General features: G+C 40.0%; 1 protein-coding gene across 4 annotated transcripts in view; it reads right to left on the reverse strand.

Annotated features, from left to right (window-relative positions):
- WNT7B (Wnt family member 7B) overlaps window positions 1-22,563 on the reverse strand; it is a 96,231-nt gene that overhangs the window by 4,511 nt on the left and 69,157 nt on the right. For all 4 annotated transcript variants that reach the window (XM_068190461.1, XM_068190460.1, XM_068190462.1 and 1 more), the window contains exon 3: window positions 10,823-11,094. In XM_068190461.1, the coding sequence (XP_068046562.1) occupies window positions 10,823-11,094 (272 nt within the window). The remainder of the gene's footprint in view (window positions 1-10,822; window positions 11,095-22,563) is intronic.

Consider the following 22,563-nt stretch of genomic DNA (forward strand, 5'->3'; position numbering starts at 1 on the left):
TACCAGGCTTGTCTGAAAGCATTACTGATGCTGCAGACCATCTCCTGTAGCGGTTTCACTGCAGATCCCAGAACATGACTGAAATGGGCAAAGGATAAAAGGGCCGAAATCTGAGTACAATGGCATAATGAAGTAGGAGGGAGTAAAAAATGCTTACTGCTTCAGAAACTGGCCTTAAAATAAAAGCTGTACAGATCTGGTTATCCCTGCAAATAGAGGGCACCCTCCTGAGTTGTTTGAGTTTCACTTAAATTGTATGGTTTGTTTTTCCCCAAATTTCTGGGGTTTCAATATTAAAGAGAATATTTGGATTTGATTTTCTCTTACCAACATACGGTAGCAAGTATAAGATAGCTGAGCAATCTATGCAAGAATCACAAAATATCCTGAGTTGGAAGGGGCCCTTTGAGTCCAGCTCAGGACAACTCCAAAATCCCACCCTGTGCATCCCTGAGAGCATTGTCCAAACGCTCCTGGAGCCCTGGCAGCCTTGGGGCCATGACCATTCCCTGGGGAGCCTGTTCAGTGCCCAACACCCTCTGGAGGAAGAACCTTTCCCTGATATCCAGTCTGACCCTCCCTGACCCAGCTCCAGCCGTTCCCTCGGGTCCTGTACCTGGTCACTGAGAGTAGCAATCAGAGCTGCTCCTCCTCTTCCCCTCAGGAGGAGCTACAGCCCCTGCTGAGGTCTGACCTCAGTCCGATCATACCTTAGACCTTCTGGAACCACAGGCTTTACCAGGGTCAATGTCAATTTATCCTATCAGAAGCAGAAAAGGTGTTTCCCAGCAAGGTTTACTGAGTTGGGGAAGAAGTTCCTATAGCTACAGCCGTTCTAAAAGAAGAAATCAGCAAGGCCATGATGAGCTGGGTTTTTGTGGACACTGGAATGCACTGTATCACCTTCCTGTCTTCCATACTGATAGAAGAGAAAACTTGCCATCTTCTGTTGCAGTAGCAGCATTTCAGTGGCAGTGAGGAGACGGATGCACTGTGACACGCTCTGGGGTCTTTTCAGGGTCTCCAGAGTCTCCTCTGTATCCATTTCTGGCCTATGGAGAAGGTTTTTCTCCAAAGATCCCTAAATAAGATTTCAATCCCGTTCCACAAATCTGGGTTCAAATAATCTATTGATATTTAGATGTGTTTGTATATAAACATAAACATGCTTAGACGTTGTGCTTGATATGAAGTTGTGCTGAAAAATGTTTGGTTTTGTTGAAACTAACCCATTCCTACAGCTTTGTCAACATGCAGTTGTAGCTGTAAGAACTGCAGCAAAATCCACAACAACAGGTGAATGGATGCAACTTTTACACCTCCACCAAAGAGCACTAGGATCTAAGGATTTCTAGGAAAGCATTGACAATGGGATCTGTCATCCCTGAGTCGTACTCCTCCCTGAGCAGTAAATCTTGGTGAAGGGTTCATATTTTGTCATGCCCTACATGTGTGTCTGGTGCCTACATTTTGGATGAAAAGGCCAAGTCAGTAACTTGCTAAGAGAGTAGGAGGAGGTGAAGTTCATGAGGCTCCTTATTCTTCTGAGGGTTCCACACTGTGGGTACTGTCCCAGGGAGCCTCTGGTGTGCTTTCCTGATACACTAGAAAGTGCCATTGCTCCTGAGAGACAGACATCACCCATTTCAGTGTCCTAGGTGACATCTTTGGAAATGTATATTTATATATGGATGTCTATCTATATAATTGTTTGCCTGTGTGTATTTGGTTGAGATGCTGATGTTTATATACATTATTACATACATTATATATATATTATTTATAGACATTACCTGGCAGCCTCTGTAGTACAATCTCCAGCAACTTTATCCTAAGTCTTGATATTTTTTCTTTTTTTGCCGTTGTCTTTCTGAAGGTCCAGTTTTGTGATTCATTTTGGTGAGCAGAAACCTGATTTCACTGCTGTGTTTTTTCAAAGATTCCCACTATTTTTGATGGTGGGAGGACTTGCAAATGCAAGCCATGCAGGCTCAAAAAATCAGAAGTTTCAAAAAGTATTAATTCATGCTCCTGAAGCCGATCTTGCAGGTTTTTTGAATTTTTTTGGAGTCTTCTCTCATGAATGTGGAATGCTTGGGGTTACAACACTGAGCAGAGGCCCAATCATTAGGTAGTTAAATTCCTGAATGCTATAATTTGTGTGCCCACAGTCAACTGTGGGTATAAAATTGTGCCCAGAGAGTTGGAGGTCAGGGAATGCAAGGCCCAAACTAAGCAGATTCTAAGCAACATTTTTTCCCCTCTTTCCACTCAGATGCTGCAGAGTGCCCTTCCTTGCTGACAGGCCAGCATGTTCTGGCCCTCCAGAGGAATGTCTCTCTGTGTGGTAAATTGAACAGCTTCCCACTTGCCAGGGAGGTGCCATGGGGCCTGGCAAAGGTGGCCGGATCTGACCTTGTTTGCTCAATGCCCTGAATGAAGAGTAACTAATATTTTGCTTCCTAAAAGTCTCTCCAGTTCAGTTTTCCTCAGCAAAATTCCCATCAAAGCTCTGACCCTGAACCTTAAAGGTACTTATTCACTCAAATCTAAGACACTATGCCAAGCTAGGTGCTTAATTAAAGATTGAAAATCATTAGCTCATATGAGCCACTCAGCAGTTTCATTTGTCATATGTCAGTACCTCCTATCTAATCTTGAATGGTTTAGAGCAAGATCTACCTCCCAGAGCAAATTCCCATCGCTGGGCTGTGCTGCTTCACATTAATCATAGGAACATTTCTCAGGTCCCTTTTCCACATACAGGCCCACTCCCACCCCAGTATGATCTTGCCAAGTAAAATTTTCTAACTACTGCTACTTTGTGAAATGAATTGTGAAATAGAACGTAAAAGCTTTCTTAATCCCACATCTTTTTATACCTGTATAAATCATACATTTAAAATGCAATGTGGGGGCTGTCTGCTGCCAGCTAAGTAGAAAAAGACTTGTGAAGACCAAAATAAAACAAAATTATATGCATTAAAAGAAATTCACTTTTTCAAGTTCCATATCTAGACTCAACTGCTTAACATCAGATACAGTTTCTGTACATAGTAAAAATCCTATTTGGATAAAGTATGTAAAAACAATAGTTACATTTTGTGTGTGTATGTGTTTTGGCTTACCCCGCTGGTTTTTGTTTTCCTTTATGGAAATGCACATTGTTGGACCAAGTGTTGAATGTAACAAAATCCATATAACTTTTTGACTGAAGTATCAAAAAGAAATAAAAGACTTTAAGAGTTTTGCCTCATTAAATATGCAAGTGATCAACTTTTGTTTTGGGTAATAACTACCAAAAGAGACAGATTCTGGTCACAAGATGTCACCACTTCTTTGATGCTCATGCAGCTGCAGCCACAAGAGCTGATGGCTTACTGATGATGTGTGGGCACTGGCTAACCCAAGTCTCAGTGCAGCCTGGGGCCCAGGACTGCTGACAAAATGTTGATCTCCTGTGCCCCCCTGAGTATCCAAGCTCAGTTTGTTTGGGTTTGGTTTTTTATCTTGGATAGGCAGGGGTGTAACTAAGATTAGTAGGGTGTAATGCTACTCTTCTAATACAAATGTCCTGAAATTATTCTTTGTTAATAGCAGATCATAGAGCCCAAAATTGAGTAGTTCATGGCGTATCTCCTTGGGTTGTGCCCAGCCCTGTGAAGAGGGAGCATGGAGCCAGCAGGAGAGGAATAAGAGAACTTCAGCTGCATGGTTTTTTTTCTGCTACTCTGTGAAGCTGTTCCATCAAGCATCACAACAGTATTTATATTGTGTGGGATGTGGGAAGGGAAAATGAGTTACTGTGTTTATTCCTCTTGTCACATCCTTGCTTTTCTTATTGTTTAGTTTAACGGGAGCAGGGAGTCTCTGCTTTGCAGCAGGTCAGTGTCCAGACACAGCATGAGGTGGTTTTTCCCTGCCACTGGACAGAGCTGAGCAGGGCTGGGGACCACCAGGGGTGCCAGGAAGTGACAATTCACCTCCTCCTGCCCTCCACTTGCCTCCCTAGGTAAGGCACCTCTTCCATAGTGTCCTCACTTAATGTGTTGAAAAAGCTGAGGAAGGCCCACTGCACTCTTTAGACAAATTCTCCTCTTGACTACCAGGAAAATTAACCCAGCATTTTGGGACCTGCTGCCCATTTGAAGGATGTCCCTACTGTTATGAGGATGAACAATAGCCTAATCTGTCAGTGTTTCTTCTCTACTTTCTAGGACAAGAGAAAATAGATGTTTCAGCAATAAACTGCTGCAATTGGTTAATTCTGAATATTATTTTTACAGTGAAATGTTGCAAAGCAATTTCCTTCAGAAGCATCCTCCCCATCATTCCCAAAGCAAGTGTGCTTGCAGTGCTCCACTGTGTTCTCAGTGGAATTTGTTGTAAACCTTAAAGGTAAAATATCACCTGAAATAGTTAAAATATTTCACTGGTAGTTCTATTCTGTCAGGCAGAACAGATGTGTCAGGTTTGAGGTCATACAGTGATATTTCACTAAATGTTTGATACATGCCTTGCATGCATTACATGGTATGCATGGGCATGCACATTTCTTGAATAAAACCATTTAGCAAGTCCTAAAATATTTGGCTATTCCCCCCTCTAATTTTAAAGCAAATTGTTCAAAAAGTAGGGTAGTACCAGATGTAGCTGCTGGCAGTCTGTTTTAAGGGTGTGTTTCTGGAAGAAAAAAATAAGCTAACAAATCCAGCCCAATTGGAAGCAGGAGATCTACCCTCATGAGATTTTGAGCCAAAACTTGCATATTCAGGACATATGGATAAGTCCTTAGTTATCCATCTAACCCACCCAAGCTGTAACACCAAAATTTTTGAAACTGGATTTATGTAACTGTCTGCAAATGACTTTAAGTGGGAAGATGGAAAGTATGGCATGAAGCAGTATTATCAAAAGCTTTTCTTTCATGAGTGGTCTCACGCAGGATGTGTAGTGAAACAACTTGTCACTTTTAGAGAAAGAAACTTTCAGCAAATGTAAAACTTGGAAAGTAACATTCTTTGCATCCCTGAAATTACTTAGGAAACAAAGTCATATTTTAAAGACTATTTTAGGCTTATAAGAGCATGAAATTAGTTGGCTTTCATGTTTGAAACTGGGATTCAGCCTCCACCGTGACTTCAGAATATTTCATTCAGAGTCTTTTTCTGGGCATTGCTTCTTATCTTTACATTCTGTCAGGTGACAGTATGAACAACCTGCAGCAAATTAGGCACTGTGCATCTTGTTGTAATGAGCTGTCTAATTACAATGCTTCACGTGAGGTGAAAGGAACTAACACTGTCTTACATTATATAGGCACAGACAATATATAAAAATATGTATAAATATCCATAATTACATGCACACACAAGATATATATCTGTTTATGTATATATAATATAATATAATGAATATAATTTTTGTATCTTTATATGTGTATATATGTAATGAATGGTAATCAACAAATTACCTCATTAGCTGTTCTACAGCCAAAGCAAGGGAGCAAAAGAACCCCTTCCCAGTACCACAGGCCTATTGCACCAGAAACTATGAAAAAAAGCCATGGCTTAGGTGGAAATGTTGTCCCAAGTAATTGAAAAACCTCTTCTGAAGAGAGCCTGAATTATTTTTTTCCCCACACTCTTATTGTTTCATATATAAAATAAGCTGTTGTCATCTTCCAGGCATTCCAAAAAACAACAGGAAAACCCCATTGCTGTTACAAAGGAGTAAATACTGGGATGGTGACAGGCGGAGTTGCTGGCAGTCAGTGTGATGGGTGTGTTTCTGGAAGGACCAGTTTTTTCTCCACATAACCACAGTCACTGTCTGTTGTAAGAGCCTAATTGATTGATAAACTGTTAGAAACATTTCTACTTTTTGGTAAAAGCTGCAATCTGCTACCAATTTGTCAGTTTGTTCTTTTAACTCACCCCATAAAAACAAACAGAAACCTCCATTTTTATAAATGAGATTTCCCCTGAGACAGTCATTGTTTTGAAACTTTCAACAAAAAGTTAAGCTTAATGATGTGTGTTCCCAGATGTTACTCAAAGTTCATTTATTCCAGAATAAAGATACTTATTTCTAAAAATACATGGTAGAAAGCTGTCTCATAAAACAGCATCAAAGCTGACTTGGTTTTTTGGTATTCAATTTTTCATTACTCTGTCAAAGTTTTGCCTACAGATCTTTCTGTAATCTTTCAGATTTGCAACAAAACGTTCTTTCAGTAACATTTGTGTTAGACTTATTCTAGTCCTCCTCTGGGTGCTTATTTTCATTTACCACACTTGTGCTTTCCATCCTGAATCACAGCAGTTTAGAAAGTTTGACGGGGAAGTTTCTTCCTCTGCTCTCTCACACCGTGCAGTGCCACTTTGCCACCAAGCATAAATCTTCCGTCAGGAGAGTCTTGTGTCACCAGGAATCCCTGAGCATCTATTTATTCCAAATCGCACCAATGACAATATTATGATTTTGTCATTGGTGCTTCTTATTGCAAATTTAGCAGAAGCTTTGCAAACCTGCCATTAGCTGAAATAATTATTAGCAATTCAATGCAGAGCCATACGGGATGCAGTGTGGGGCAATGAGGGTATTCATTCATTCCAGAGTCATCAGAAATTCCCTGAGAAACCTAAATGTCATTTTTTTCCAATAAGATAATTTATTAGAGGGTCGTATTGAACATCTCAGCCCTAGACAGAAGTAAAAGCCCCCCCACCCCAAGACTGTTTTTCCCCTCATGTGTTTGCAAAGTTTGTGCAATTATTTTTACAGCATGCTGCTTGTTCCACAAAGAAAGCAGTGAAGTACCAGCAGGCCAGCTTTTGAGAGCATCCCAAAGAAGGCAAATTATTAAAGCCATACTGCTGTACTTACAAACCCCTCTGACACCCAGGCATGTGTGGGACAAGTGCTGGAAGAGATTGAGAATGGGCAAGATTTGTGAGAGCACATGAGAAAGTCCTTGGGTGGTGGTATAAAAGAACATTCAAATATTTGCTTGGGGGGCAAAACTGGCGGCCAGTGTCTTGACTAATGATCCTAGCAATGAACCTCTGGCCACCTGGTAGATGTCTAGTGAGGTCATCAAGGGCCTACCACTGACTTCAGAGCAAGTTGGAAACAATTGCATGCGGGGTTGGGAGCTTTTCATGTCCTTTTTTCCTCATTTTTCTGTCTTGGAAGGCTCTGAGATTCAAAAAGACTAGAAGGAAGGGAGCATATTTGTTGGCTAAAAGTTGTTCTTCTTAGCTAACTCAAAAAGCCAGTTTGGTATGACTGAAAAAGAACTGCAAGCCTTACCATCACAGATGTGAATGCAGGGTATTTTAAATGGTGAAAGTGCTGTGAAATCTCTGTAGGAAGCGACAAAAGCATATACTGCCTCTACTGTCTTTACTGTCCATTACCACTCTAAGGTTGAAAATACCTTATTTGAAAATATTTGAGAACTTCTAAAGCAATGAAAGAATTAAAAAATTCCTGTTGCTGGTGTTTTCTTTCTTACCTTTTATTCCTATTCATAACACGGATAAAATTCTGTACTTTGGTTCTTTATAATAGCAGTAATGAACCAGAAATTTGGCTCCAAAGTGTTTCCAAATTTTAAGACAAGCCACATACAGATCAGCAGGATGGCACTGACAGATTGTCTCAGAGCAATACAAGCATTTCCCAGTTGTGTTGTGAGAGTTTTAGGAAGGAAAAGGAGAAAGATGGAAGTTCAGTGTCCTACCCAGGCAAACAGAGGAGCCAGCAAGGGAAGGTGTGCAGATGGACCTTACTCTAACAAACAAGGAAGGTCTTGTTGGGGACAGGAAGGCTGGGAGCAGTCACGGCTGTAGTGACCACAGGACCATGGAGTTCAGTATCCCATGTGGAGCAAGGGATCTGCATCAGTTGAGGCTGTCCAGCCTCGAGAGGAGCCCCAGCTGAGAGGGGCCCTCAGCCCTGGGTGTCCCTGTCTGCAGGGAGGGCTCCGAGCAGGGCCCGGGCTCTGCTCTGGGGGCCCAGCAATGGCACCAGAAGAACGGGCAGGGACTGATCCCAGGAGGTTCCACCTGGGCAGGAGGCAGAACTTCTTCCCTGGGCAGTGCCTGGGCACTGAACAGATTGTCCAGAGAGGGTGTGGAGTCTCCTTCTCTTGATATACTCAAAAGCCATCTGAACACAATCCTGAGGAACATTGTCTAGGGGATCCTGCCTGAGCAGAGGGCTTGGACCATTCCAACCTTGCCCTTTCTTTGATTCTGTGATTGCTTCTGCAGTTCTGTGATTTCTGACTTGAGTGTGAATAAGGACCATGTGGGGTATATGAGAATGGTACTCATGCATAAGCAAAATCCCCGTGTTTCAGATTTTTTTGACAGGCTCACAGTGCAGTACAGGTTTCCCAGGGACCCACAAAACAGCCAGATTTCAGGTGAATGTAGGTCAGATTTCAAGTCTGCCTGCATTCTCAGAAGGAACTTGAGATTTCACACTGAAATTGCAGAAAATTCTGTGACTGCTTTTGTAAGGGTCCAACCCAGAAACACAGGAAGCATATCCTAGGTTCCAGAGTTTTTTTCTAACCTTAAGTTTCAGTCAGTCTTGAATTTAAAATGTCTAATTTATACAAATTGAAAATTATCTCAGAAGAACCAAAATCACTAAATATTATTTACTGTACAAATCTGAATATTCACTTAAAGGGACCATATATTGTAACACCAACATTATTTCTAAACGTGACCCCCAAAACCATGTTTTGTATTAGCACATTCCTCTGGATTTTATGGATTATACTTAAAAACAAAAGACTATACCAAAGTCTTTCAGTCATTCTTAGCTTTTGAAAGCAATACAATGAATTAATGAATAGCTATGGGTATAAATAACTACTGAAAAATTCAATAAAAAGTTAATAAACTTCAAAATACTATTTATATTTTAAAAATTGGGAAAATATATTGTTGGTATTGCAAGCCTTTGTATTCCTTTCTTAAAATATGAAAGTATTATCATTTGTTTTTTGCAAGAATATTTGAAAAAGAGTTTAGAATTGTTAAATAAAATGTATTTGCATGAATTCTGCTGCCAGAAGTATCTGTAAAAACATGCACTTATTTGGTTTGCTTATGTCCCTCTGCTTATGAAATTCTGATGAAAAGTAAAATATAATGTGCTTAATAAGAATCAGCAGTGTGGTCTAGTGGTTACTGGGCTGTATTTAGAACTGGGGATCCCATGATCAGTGCTCGGTTCACATAATGAGCTCTTTCTGTCCTTGGGACTTCACTGTTTTCCATCTCAGTATCTGTTTTTGCTCTTTTGTCCCTCCTTCACATCTAGACTGTTGACATGTTCCAAGCAGGACCTGCATCAGTATCTCCATGGGGGTGGCACAGCACACACCACAGAGGATGCCAGTTTAAGCAGGGATGATAATGCATCTAGCAGTAATAAATTCTCTTTAGCAAGTTTAAGAGTTGACTTCCATCTTCTTTTGCCTCCAAACACAATTTATGATGCTGAGCTGAAATTCCTAGCCTAAGTGAAGTGAACAGACCTGGCGCTGGTCTTCCAATGTGATAGTCAGCTGCTGAATGAAGTCCTTTCATGCCCGTGGCAGCAATTTTTAAGAAAAAAGACTGTGCTACTCAAGGCTGTTTTTCTCTTTGGCTCTTCAGTCAGCTTTCTCCTGCACACCTGGAGACCTCAGTGTGAACTGTCACTGAAGTACCTATCCTGTCTCTACACTTGAGTTTGTGCCTCTCTCACCACACTGAATTTATGTAGTATTTCCATTCCAGTGAACTCCTGCCATACAGAACCTTCTGTTTCAGTGCATGGTCAATGCAACTGTGCTAGTAATCAAGATCCAGGCAGTAAAATAATTGCACTGTTTCTGTCACCACCAATTCTACTCTCTCTGCCCAGTGCTCAGTAATGGACTGAAAGCACACATGGTTTTAGAGGAGGAAAATTCAGTCTCACTTTGGGGACTAGAGAAGGAGGCAGATTTTATTGGATTGCTATATTGGTATATTGAATTCTTCTGCAATACTGAAGCAGACGGCTTTTCCTAGGGGAAAACACTTTGAAGGCTATAATCTCTCCTGAGGTAGGTATATATGATGCAGAAATATTTGTTACATTTTTTAAAGGACAAGCTTTGAGAGCTATGAGGATTGATGAACATAAAACAGCATAGCTTCATGATGTTTATTGTTACCATGAGAAGCAATTCAGTCATGGTTGTGGACATGAAACTGCTTCTTCTTCTGCAGCTATTTGTAGCTTTGTAGTTACAAAGAGACAGTAGTGCATCTGCTAAGAAGTGCATTGTGTACTACTATGTGTATTTCATTAGAGCTGGGGTCAAATAAGTGATTCGGGTTTCACTGGAATAAATAAATGGAAGTGCTGTGGAAGTTGAGCAATGCAGACAACTCAGTTCTGTCCCATCACAAGCCCCAACATCCCTTGCTAGATTTTTTGCAAATTGGATGCAAAGCAGTGATTTATCATTATGCTTAACAGATCCAGCAAGATGGATCCATTATGCTAAACAGTTCCTCCCTGTTATTTGGGCTGGAAAGAAGGCTTAGGAAGCAGAAATTTTTACAGGAGTGCCTATAATACATGGCCAACTCTGAATAAAAAGAAACAGCAAAAAAAAGGTGAACAACAGATGCCATCCGGTGACTCGATGTGGGTGCGGGATCAGAGAGAAGGGTGAGTTCTCGGGGAACGCCTCCTGCCACCAAGCCAGCCTCCCCCCGTCCTCCAGCACACACGTTCCCATCCCTTGTTCTTTCTCGAATACCTTTCTTCCAGCCTCATTGTTGTGCAAGTTCATCAGCCTCCGTGCATTCTTTTTGATTTCTCGGGCATCAACAAACCTCCGGGAGAACTCAATGCCGTATCTGATATCCGCGGAGCAGCCTCCCCACTTCCAGCCCTCCTCCTGGTTGTAGTAGCCCTGTTTCTCTCGGTCACAGCCACAATTGCTGAGGTTGCCCTGGCTGCAGGCGGCCGTGACAGCGTGTGCAACCCCGGCAGCAGTAATGGCATAGGTGAACGCAGCTTCCCTGCTTCCTGTGGAGAGAAGCCAAAAGCTGATGGGTTGGCAGAAAGGCAGCACGCACTTACTAAAGAAAGTACACACGTTATCTGCATCAAGGGGGTCAGGCAGTAATGTGAGGAGGGCATTATTCCTCAGCGTGGATTCCTCATCTTACAGAATTCCACACCTATTTAAAATGCTTGGCTCAGCTCGGGTATATTACCCCAGGTATGCAGCCATGTGGTAGTCCCACGTACACCCCTCCACCAGAGGGGAACTTGGCAATGAATCTGGACGGTGGTGAGGTGAGGCCACAAGATTTGTTTTCACACTGTCTAGTCAGGTTTGCAAGCTTGAAGTTTATGTTTCAGATGAATAAAAAGTGAGTTAATAGCTACCTCTAAGCATTGGCACTGCATGGAAAAAGAGAACTGTTCAGACAACAACCACAACAAAAAAACCCTAGGACACAAATGGGGCTGATTATTAATCTAACTTTATAGATGCTCAGTAGCATCCATTAGTGATGCTGAGTGTGAAGTACTGCAAGAGAGACCTATAGAAACAAGAACTGGGTAGGGTTCATTTTCTTTCAAGGTAGAGGTTACTCATTTCCCTTGCAGACTTCTCCTGTGCATAGTTTTGCTGAAGTGACCCTTTTCCACTCCCACTCCGACTCAAACCTCTGCATTACCATGGCTATTGAGCATACAAAGGGCATAGAAGTGCTGTGACAGCACTATTTTCTCTCCAAATTAGGTGAGATGCTGTCATGGAAGCACAGAGTTATTTTTTTTAAATAGCTCTTTTAGAAAAGGAGGGGTTTTTTGTTTGTTTTGTTTTTGTGTTTTGTGGGTTTTTTTGTTTTGTTTTGTTTTTTGTTTTTTTTTTTTGTCTGTGATGCTGCTACTTGCAAAGGCTCCTGATTGCCAATTCCAGGTAATAGCTGTTGATAATGAGTATATGAGGAGAGGTGAATAAGGCCCCTTTCTATACTGATTGGCTGAGGTGCCTGTGAGGTGCAAGGAGGCAGAATGATGGGAGGGGAAGCTACAACCCATCCCTGCTCTGATGTGAGACCACACTTTGTCACTGACTTCACACAGGGCTGGATCGTGGTGTTTTGCTGCTGTTATTTATAACACCCACACAAGTTCCCTTTTCAGTGCTTTCCCCATAAGTTCCCTTCTCGTTGCTTTCCTCTGTGTGTTTCTCTGGTAATAAACAGACAATCCTTTAGTGCTGCAGCCAAAGAATAACTGTAAAGAATTTGCAGAAAGTTGCTGAAATGCTTTAATGACCACACACAGAGCTCTAGCATCATTAGTGGACTTCAGAAGGGAAAAAAAGGAACTAATTTTCCAGAGGAGGAAAAAAAAAAAAAAAAAAAAAAAACAAAAAACAAAAAAAAAACAAAAAAACAACACCACCAACTTAGAACAACTTAGAAGCTAGTTTTCATATTTTAATTTTTGGATTTAAAGATCTAATTATTCTGGAATGACAACTCCACAGTATGGGGGGTTTATATTTCTTATTTTCATAGCTTCCTGAAAGATTACACCATTGCCAGATATGAGGGAGATCCTACAAGAAACAATCAGAAACTGAGGTTTGGCACCATTTTCTTGTTTCTCCAAAGAAATAAAAAATAAACTTTGGGTAGGGAAAAAACAAAAGGGTTTTGTATTCTTCAGCTACCAAGAAGGTTGACCTGACACGTGCATTATTTGAGTAGATGGTGCAGTTGCAGGACTGCCTCTGCTTTTAGAGACAACAGTGTTTTGTTGGGGTCTACGATGTGTGCAGTCTGGTTCAGTGCTTCCCAAACCATGGTCTGCAGAACACTGGTGGTCCAGGAGGCCACGGTAAAGGGTTCACAGCTAATCCACAGAGCCATATTAAACACAATTTTAAATAGTGTTTTCAATTAACAGTTTGATGATAATGATACCTGGTGGTCTGTAAGAAATTCTGAGGGTTTATAGCAATCCAAAACAGCTATGGAACCACTGTTCTAGTTCCTAGTGTGATTTTCACATGTTGATATTCACTCCTATCCTCTTTGCTTGCCAGCTAAATTCAAATCTGGGACTCTTATTTTAAAATGTGTTCTGTTGACTTGCAGGATTTCTTTCTTCTTCTTTTTAAAAAAAATCTATTTCTAATCTATAAATTGAAATATTGGAAGTATGAGATGCAATAGAAGCTACATATATAGATACAGTTTGCTTTTCTTCAGGATGAGGGTAAACAACAATGCAAAACCAGACCCAGGGAAATTTTTGGTCAGATATCATTGAAGTATATGTAGAAAGGCTTAATAATAAGAAGAATCTTATTCCTGTGAGGGAACTTAGCAGCTGTGACCTACAGTTCAGTAGATTTACTCAGAGATTTAGTGACAGTTGCTCATATTTTGTGTTTAAGCTCCCCATGTCTCCAGAGTAGGTGGTAAGACATTTTATTATAGCCACTATGTCTGTGACTTCTTTGTAAATTTTCACACATTGCTTCCCTTGATCAATTTTATAAAATGAAAGAAAATCAATTTTCTCAAGTCATGGGATAATATCAAATGGAAACCACACTGACTCTCTTAAGAGATTACTCACCTGTTTCGATGCAGCTCTCAAATAAAGTCTCAGAAATTAGCAAGTTAAGTTGTCCTGCTAAGAATTAAGGTTTTGGGGGATTAGTATTTTCTTAACTAAAATATGTTCTAAAACTTCACTTGTGTTCCTGAAAGTTTGCTAAGGTCCCAGGATCAGTGGAGTCTAACAGAAACTGCAAGGGAGGAGGGAAGGGAACCTCTGAGCTCAAATAATGTCTGCTGTACACAAAGCTTTTCATTAGCATGTCATCACTTGGAATCAGTTCTAAGCAAGTCTTTGTTAGGCAGCTAAAAATATTTAAGTAATGATTGCTGTGATACCTTAATGGAGAACAATAATCTCATTTTACAGAATTTTCTGAGATTTCAAAAATATTCTTGGTCTGCAACAAAAAGGTCTTTCCAGAAATGTTCATGAAATGAAGATACAAGTAGCAGCAGATTTGGGGTTTGACTCAAATTTGGGGCTAGATATTTCTTTTTCCAGTGAATATCCCGATTACCTAGTTATTTGGCACTGTATACACTCCGTTTCTCAGTCTCAGAAGAAAAAATCTTGTCTGACTTTCAAAGTTTTCCGTCACATAGACTAGAAAAATTCTGTTGAGATTTTTATTTTGGTGGCAAAGACATTGCTTTGGCTTTATTGCAACCCTCGGATTTGTCCATTTCATTATTAGAAATGCCTGCCTTGGTGTCAAAGATGACAGTTGTGACTTTATTCCCAAAACATAGAAGGGATGTTTTCATGAGTAACATGAACTAATAAATATCTGATCTGATAACTGTCTAATCTAATAATTCCAAAAAAGATGACTGCCAGTATTAATTAAAATTAAGCCTTTTTTCTTTGGTGAATGTTCTCAAGGCCACTTCTAGCAATCTGCCAGGCTATCAGAGGAGTCTCTCATTTGCCAGTCTGAGTTCCTGCCATTTTCTTGAGTTTATTTGCATTCTGACAGAGGGCTGTACTTTAAAAGTGTTCTAATAGCCAGCAATGCAGGCAGCTGCTGCTCAGACAGACAGATATTAGACCACTGATTCCTTAGCACATGTCTTCTGGCAGATAGGCAGAGAGGAGCCTTTATCTGTCCTGGGAGTCATGGAGTTTTACCCCTCATTTAGATGTCATTTCTGCCTAAGTTTTAGACTTCTAACAGAGCACTTAACTCAGTATGGTTTGATTTGGAAATTCTTACCAGTTCCACAATTGCTGTAATTCACCAGACTCAAACGTGCACAGATTCAGCAGAGTATTTTCAGCCTGGAGCCACAATCAGCTGAGAATCACATAGGCTAAATACATATTCAATTATTCCGCTGTGAGCACAGGGTTAAAGATTTAACTGTTCCATAGGGTTAAAGATTTAACTGTTCCATAGCTATTTGCAAGACATCTATTTGTTGGAGTAATTAGATGAGAATTCTGCTATTGCACACACCACCCTGAAATGACTCATGTCAGCAGCTAGATGAATAAGGCTGCTACTGAATGTCAGCTATTAGAACTGTAATTTAACTTGAAATATTTAACTGCAGAACATACAGTGTTTGGCCAGTAATTTGCTAGATCTTGCATCAGCAATGATGGAAAATATACATACTGTTATTAAACAGAACAAATTCTTCATGCACTTACACAAGATACCAGATTGATTATATGACACAATACAATAGGTCAATGGGAAAAAGAAATTAACCACAGCAGAACTAAAATTTTTTGACAAACCTATCCTTTTCAACAAGTTTGGTAAGCTGATTGAGTCATTTTTTTATGGCAAAAGACAATAGATGCATCTAGATGAGTAAACTAAAACTCAGACAACAGCACCCTAAATAGTGTTAGATGAAGACTTTTACAGACAAGTTTATTTCTTTTGTAATTTTGTATTTTATTCAACACACATTTTAACAATTCTCAAGGAAAATAGTGCAGGCTCTTCATTTTGGTTTTGATCCTAGGGCAGTACAAGTGAGAGGGAGTTTTCTCACTGTCTGGAACAGATCCTTTTTTTTTTTTTTTTTGCATTTTCTGTGTAATTATCTTTGAACTTCTTGGTTTATAAAAGCAGGAACTAATTTAATTCAATTTAATTCAATTTAATTTCTGTACTCAATGCTACATGTCAGAACTAAAGGCTACTAAAACCACTTTGTACAGGCAGAAAAATTAAGGCAGGAGAGCAGAAAACTCATGAGGGTCTCTACTCTGCAACCCTGACATAGGCTAATAAGACAGATGCTCCTCACAACAGCTTTTATTGTTCCTGTTCTTAAGGATCTTCAGTAGAGGAGGTTCCAGGGTCTAGTCCAGTACCTTAGGACCCCTACTGGTATGTATTTCACTAATATTAACCTAAAACTGTCTTTCTGAGTGCAAACCCACTGCTTCTTTCTCTAGAGCTGCCAAGAGCAGATTATTCCCTCCTTCTAGCAGTAGCCTTGAATATGTAAAGACTATCACCCCTTCCCAGACGTGTTGCATCATCAGTTCTTGCCCTACATCCCCAAGAGCTCTGGGGGTGCCCCTGCTCTCCCAGCTGTCTGGTTGGTTTTGTAGTGCTGGAGATGTGACAGGGTGTTCCAGCTGAGGTCTTGCCTCCTTGGGGCCAGAGCAGAAGGAGCCCTTCATATGCCTTGTATGCTGTAGTCCTGTTTATTTCTGCCAGCATTCCTTATTTCACAGCAGCAGGACACTTTTGACTCTTACTCAGTTTGCAGCTGTCTCCTGTGCAGCTGCTCTCCCACCAGATGTTTCTCATCTTGCATTTATGCAGATGATCATTCCCATGTACAGATCTTTGCCTTCCTGATTTGCTTCCTCTTTCTTTGCTTTAAGGCTTTTTTTTCTTCTTTTGTGGATCCCTTTTCCATGATCATGTTCAATTTTGACCCAAACTTCCTCCAGCTTCCTTGTAGTCCTTCGCAACATAATATAATTCACAAATGCAATGTGCACAGCTTATTTTCTTGGTTAAGTCAAGAGTATAATGCTGACTGGTACCAGCACAGATCACAAGAAACCTAGTCAGCACACCTTTCCATTTTGATAACTACCCTCAACCTCAAAGTATGATTTCCAGATGGTCTGTAACCATCTGGCAAGTTCTTATTTTTCTTATGAGAATGTCACATAAAGCAGTGTCAAAAGCTCCCTTTAAGTTGAAGAGCTATGGTATAAACTGCTTCTGCTCTGCCTCTGAGGCCCTGGGTGGCCAAAGAAGGAAGGAAATTAGTTTGGTTTGATGTGATTTGCACTTGACAGATCCTGGTTTACTGTTACTCATGTCCTTGTTCTTAGTTATGAGCTTACAAATGCATTTTTTTCATTTACTGAAGTTAACCTGATTGGTCCTACAATTCCTTTCTTTTAGGTTTTTTTTTTTTGGGGGGGGTTTTGTTTTGGTTTTTTTTTTGACAAATGCAACATACTTGTCTTTTCAATTCTTCTTAATTAGAGTTCTCCATTAGTTTTCACTAGTGGCTGCAAGGACAACCAGCTATACACTCACTCCATTAAATGTTCTGAGATGAGGGACATCTAACTGGAAAGCAATCAACATGGACAAATACTGTTCTCTAATGCTCACAGGGTTCTTCTGTTGATGGTGTAAGTTTATAGCCATCTGGTCACCATTCACCTGCTTAGTAAAGTCTGAGGAAAGAAGTGCTTGGCCTTCTTGATATTATCCTTGGTTTGTACTCTCCTCAGGAGTCCACTCCACTGAGTAGTGGATCAGCCTTTGTTGTACATCTCCTACTCACTGACAAATTACTACTACATTGATTATTAAATAAATTATTACTACATTGATTTCTGTGTAGCCTACTGTAAAAAAAATAGATATAGCCATCCATGGTTGTGAGGTTCCTTTGAAGCACCTGTGCTCAGAAGTGTTCCTGAACAATGAATGTGGTGCTGGCTGAATATCTGTTACTGGCAGGACTTTCTGGTCAACTCTGATGGAGCCTGCTAATGGTCATGTTCAGTAATGTTCTCTTTACAGTATTAATTCATTTCACTTTTCCTCCTTAAACCCCTTATTTTTCTACTGTAGTCTAATTAAAATAATCTTGTTTAATTTTGTTTCATCCATATAGGTCTGTTTAGTTGAACCAGAGCTACAGCAGGGGTGATTACAGCAGCTTCTTCCTAGGCTGTCTGTGGTATCTATTTTCAATTACACATGGCCAGGACAGAGAAAATTGCAGATCTCAAAGCTGAGCATGTGTAGTGATATGACATAATGGTTTATTTACAGATTCTTCTCTTACTCAGCAGTTTTCATCTCCAGGCTCCCACTAAGTTTTTATGGCTGGAGGTGCCAGGATCTTGGCCATCAGTTTAGAATTGCTTTGTCAACTGGATTGTTTTCTGCTGCTCATGTGGGTTAGTCTAATCGTTTTTTAGAATGGGCTGTACATGAGTCAGAATTATTTCACACTAGCTTTATTGCAGCTTCTTGTTGTCACTCTTTATATACTTTTGAAAGTATGTCTATTAAAAAGAGATACTTACTCTGCCTCTCTTTTTCACATTTTTTCAAACATTTTTTGAATGTCGGGTATTTTCTAAAGACTTAGTGTTACTTTCCACAGTGATTTCTGTAATGAGTCTTCCAAGGATTTACAGGGATTTTTAAGTTAATTAACCCCCTAATTTATTTAGTTAAGTCCTGGCAACCTTAAACAATAGTCAGCTTTTCTGTTCCAGTGAGCATTAATGCTGTTATGTTTTTTACTGTCTTTTGGCAACATGTCCCTTGGTGAAGTTTTTTGGGATATTTGCTCTGAGGTAGTTACTTTGCTGTAATCTTTGAAAAGATGTTTAGCAGTGCCCAGAGATATATGAAATTTTTGGGCTCTCTGCTGTAAAACTATATTTGCCATAACAAATATTTCTTACCAATTCAGCCCTAAGAAGCAAACTGTATCCTATTCTCAGAGAAAATGGTGACATTGAGTTTTAGTCCCAAAGCACCACTGCTTATTTTTGTCTAAGTTAAATCAGAACATGGTGCTGAGCACACATTTAAAGAGTGCACGAGAGCATGGCTGGAGGAGCACGAGGAGGTAGTTCCAAGATGCACTGTGCCTTTGAGAGGAGCCTGTGTGTGTCACAGACGGCTGTGTTTTGACAATGCTGCTGCTAATACTATCAAAGTAGCATGTGGGAAACAAGAGCTGGAGCAGAGAGATTGTCTCCTGCTTGTGTTCTCTTCTGGACCTGCTGATGTCCCACTGCGGCGCTCAATGGTTCCCTGACGAATGTTTGGTGCCTTTTCTTTTCAACAAGGACAAGAGGTTTGATATGTCATAGTATGTGAAAGCTCAGCTGGAGACATCCTGCAGTGTACTGAGGTTTAAGAAAGTTCTTTGCACCCCTTGCCAGAAAGATGGAATCCTGAAGGCATCCCAGAGAAACTGTGTTCTAAAGTATACCAATGTCCTTAAATTAAATGAGACTGTGAGGAACCAGATGTGTTATACATTCCATTCTATTCTATTCTATTCTATTCTATTCTATTCTATTCATCTAATCTCTTCTATTCTAATCTAGTAATTCAACTGCCTCAACCTGTTAACAGCAGTTCTTATGTAGGATTTGACACTGCATTACAATCTTTTAAAGGGCATTTCACAGAGAAAAATAAGTCCAATATTTAGCAAAAAGGGCAGGGAATCTATAACTATGTGGGCACATATTTTAATCCTTTTTTTAGGTTTGCTCTTGATAGTATTCTTGCCCTATAATATGGCCTGATAAAGGTTTCTGAGGTACCTGTGTGGTGCTCAGCAAGGGAAACATTTTCCACTTGGATTTAAGAAGTAGAAAAGATGCTTGCCACATAATAAAAAACAGAAGAAAAAAACAAGCAGGAAAGAAACCTCCACTCTGAACATGAGAAAAAAAAAAAAAAAAAACAGGACAGTGCTACCAATCACATTTTTAAAGTATATTTGCTTTCAAGTCAACTTCATGCTCTGTTTAAGGAGATACAAGAGCAGAGGAAGTGACTACCACAACCTCTGAGATGTTCACGTGCATAGATTTTAGAGACTTGAGCCTTTCATGAGTGAATCAGTTCAGAAAGGATGCACTCTAGGTAGGATCCTACCAATCTAAGCTATTCTGTGATTTTGTGACTGTATTTGATTTTGCTGTGGACCCTATTTCACAAATACTCTGTCATTCCTTCTATTATACTCATGAGTATCAAAAATCCGCTACCATGCAGTATCAGACCTTCTCAGTGGACTTTTTGCTGGGTCAGTATTTTAATTGATTAAATCATCTCAGTGGTGTGACATTATTGTACTGTGTTGAAGACCACCTCTCTAAAAATAAATCTGCATTGCCATTTGCATCAAGTCATCTTTTCCTCTATTATCTTATGGCATTTCTAGCCCAGATAACAAATCCCCAAGGGCAGTGGTCATGTCCATTTAAGTCACTGTGCATACCTGTCCTTTGTTGTAGGAACACGTTAAATAATCCTCTAAAGGTTCCACTGAATTATGGGTTGTTGTAAGCACCAAACTCCTATACCTGGGCATGCCAGAGTGTCTGTGGATGGGTTTCTGTATATTCTGCAGATAAAATTTCTGATCTTGCTTCTGGAGGTAGTTTAGTAAAATCATTAATATTACCTGAATGTTCCGTGCAGAGCTTATGAATAGGTCAGTGCCACTTTGCCAGAATTATTGAATGTCAGAATTATTACAATTGTCTGATACCTGGATGAAATTGGTGTTAGACACAAATCTATTTCTGCAAGAGGCAGTCCTTGCCTTAAGGAGACACATCGTTCAGCTGGAGAGGGCAAGAGAAGAGAGATACAATTACCTCTCTTTCCCAGAGGCATGAGGAAGTTAAGGTATATATACAGAGGACATAAGGACATGCAAGAGAGCAAGCTGTCCTCTTGCTGGATTCTTTTGTGAGGAGAGAACAGTAATTCAGTTGCAATCTTCTCAAGCGACAACTGAAATACAAATTCAAGCCAGGGAGAATATCCATGGAGCTGCATGGTGGGACAGGAGCCCACCCAGAGAGGAGCAGTAGTCCTAGGACTGGGAATCCTATGCTCTGCTTCTCCACTGTTCAATACAGTATTGACCTGCACATCTACTGCCAGAGACACAGAGGGATCTGACACATCAATGCTCAATATCCCAGTGCCTACCAGAAAAAGCCATGGCTGTAGGAGTCTACTCCTTACATTCACACTCACACACATCCTCAGATGCCATACCTGCTTAGCATGGATCCATTCTTTACTTTTAATTTGGAAAAAATAACTGACTAAAAAATAACTAACATGTCTTCCCAGAAGAATTGCTGAGGTTCTGTTTGTTCTGTTTCAGAGAGACACCAAATAATTCCACATCCTCATTTTGAATTGACATTTCTTGACTACAAGTGAGATACATGGAACTTCAAGCTGGATATTCTCTTTGTCAGCATAGACTTTTTTCTTGTACTCATTTTTTATATTAGCCCACACAAATGTTTGAGAGAGATAGATGGATGGATGGATGGATGGATGGATGGATGGATGGATAGATAGATAGATAGATAGACAGATGGATAGAAAGAAAGAAACATATAAATCTAGAAACCTCCTTTTGCAAACACATACAAAGCAAGCATAGCTGAGGACACTTAGCAAGTATGAGATACTGCTTTCGGACCAGGTCCTAATGTGTATGGGATACAAAATAATTTACATCTATAGGACAAGAGCTAAGCATCTAGAGCTAAATCTGCAACAGGGTGTTGGCTCTAAAAGCCTGTCTTTCAGATGTTCTTCCACATAGCATTTTCCATGTGGCTGGCACAAAAATCCAGCCTCACCAACAACTAAGAGAATTAGAAACCAAAAAAGCAAGGCTCCCAGAAGGTATCAAGCTGCATGGGGAAGCCCTGAAACTGGCAGTAGAAAATGCAAGGAAAGGGAGAGTCTAAACTTATCCCATCAGAGTTAAGCCAGATTTCCCTGCACAGTGAGTCTTTCCAACTTTGCTGGCAGCAATCATCTTAGTGTAATTGCTGGAGGGACATGGTGGTTTTAGAGAAGGAAAGCCCACCCTTAAGTATTCTGATTGGGGAAAAAAGAATTCTTTACACGAAAAGCCAGGAGATGACTTTGTTGCTTTCACAGATTAGAAAAAAGACATTCTTCTGAACACAACTTCTTCTAGTGTATTTTTCTAGGTTTTTTTTTTCCAGTATCATTTAACTTATCAAGTACAGAATTAGAATGAGTTTATATAAAGTACTAATTCTACTTTGTCATGACATTTCTAAAGAAAGATTTATGAAGAGCAGCAGTATCTTTTATTAAACTGAATCACATGCACTAGGCACCTATGTGACCTAGGAAGGGTCTAATAAATATATATTTATTTACTTATTTAAATTCTCTTTCAGACTTTCAATCTAAATCCAGACAAATACCATGAAATGGAATAACCACTGACCTTTTAGTTCTCACTGCAACAGCAACACAAGATGAACATTATGTCAAATAACTGTGAAATTTTGACCTCTAGAAATACCTTGTTCTATACAACATTTCATGGTAAGAGCAGTGAATATGGAGGACATCCTGCTCAAACCAAGAAATGGTGACAGCCAGACTGGGAGGTCTGAACACACTTCAGTCTGCTGGTCATGGAGAAACAGCTCCTGTGTGCCTATGACAGCACTTTCCAGGCACAGAGGTTATTATGCTTTCTTGGTGACTCTGCTCTTCAAGGTGGCCTTCTTCTTAAGAAGTGCATAGACATAGACAAAAGACTTACATTTGACCAAAAAAGGAAAAATAATTTGTGTCAAATAGTATACTAGAATGTTGTCTTCTTCTGTAAAAATTCTGCACAG

The sequence above is a fragment of the Anomalospiza imberbis genome, chromosome 5 (assembly GCF_031753505.1).
Source record: "Anomalospiza imberbis isolate Cuckoo-Finch-1a 21T00152 chromosome 5, ASM3175350v1, whole genome shotgun sequence".
Lineage (NCBI taxonomy): Eukaryota > Metazoa > Chordata > Aves > Passeriformes > Viduidae > Anomalospiza > Anomalospiza imberbis.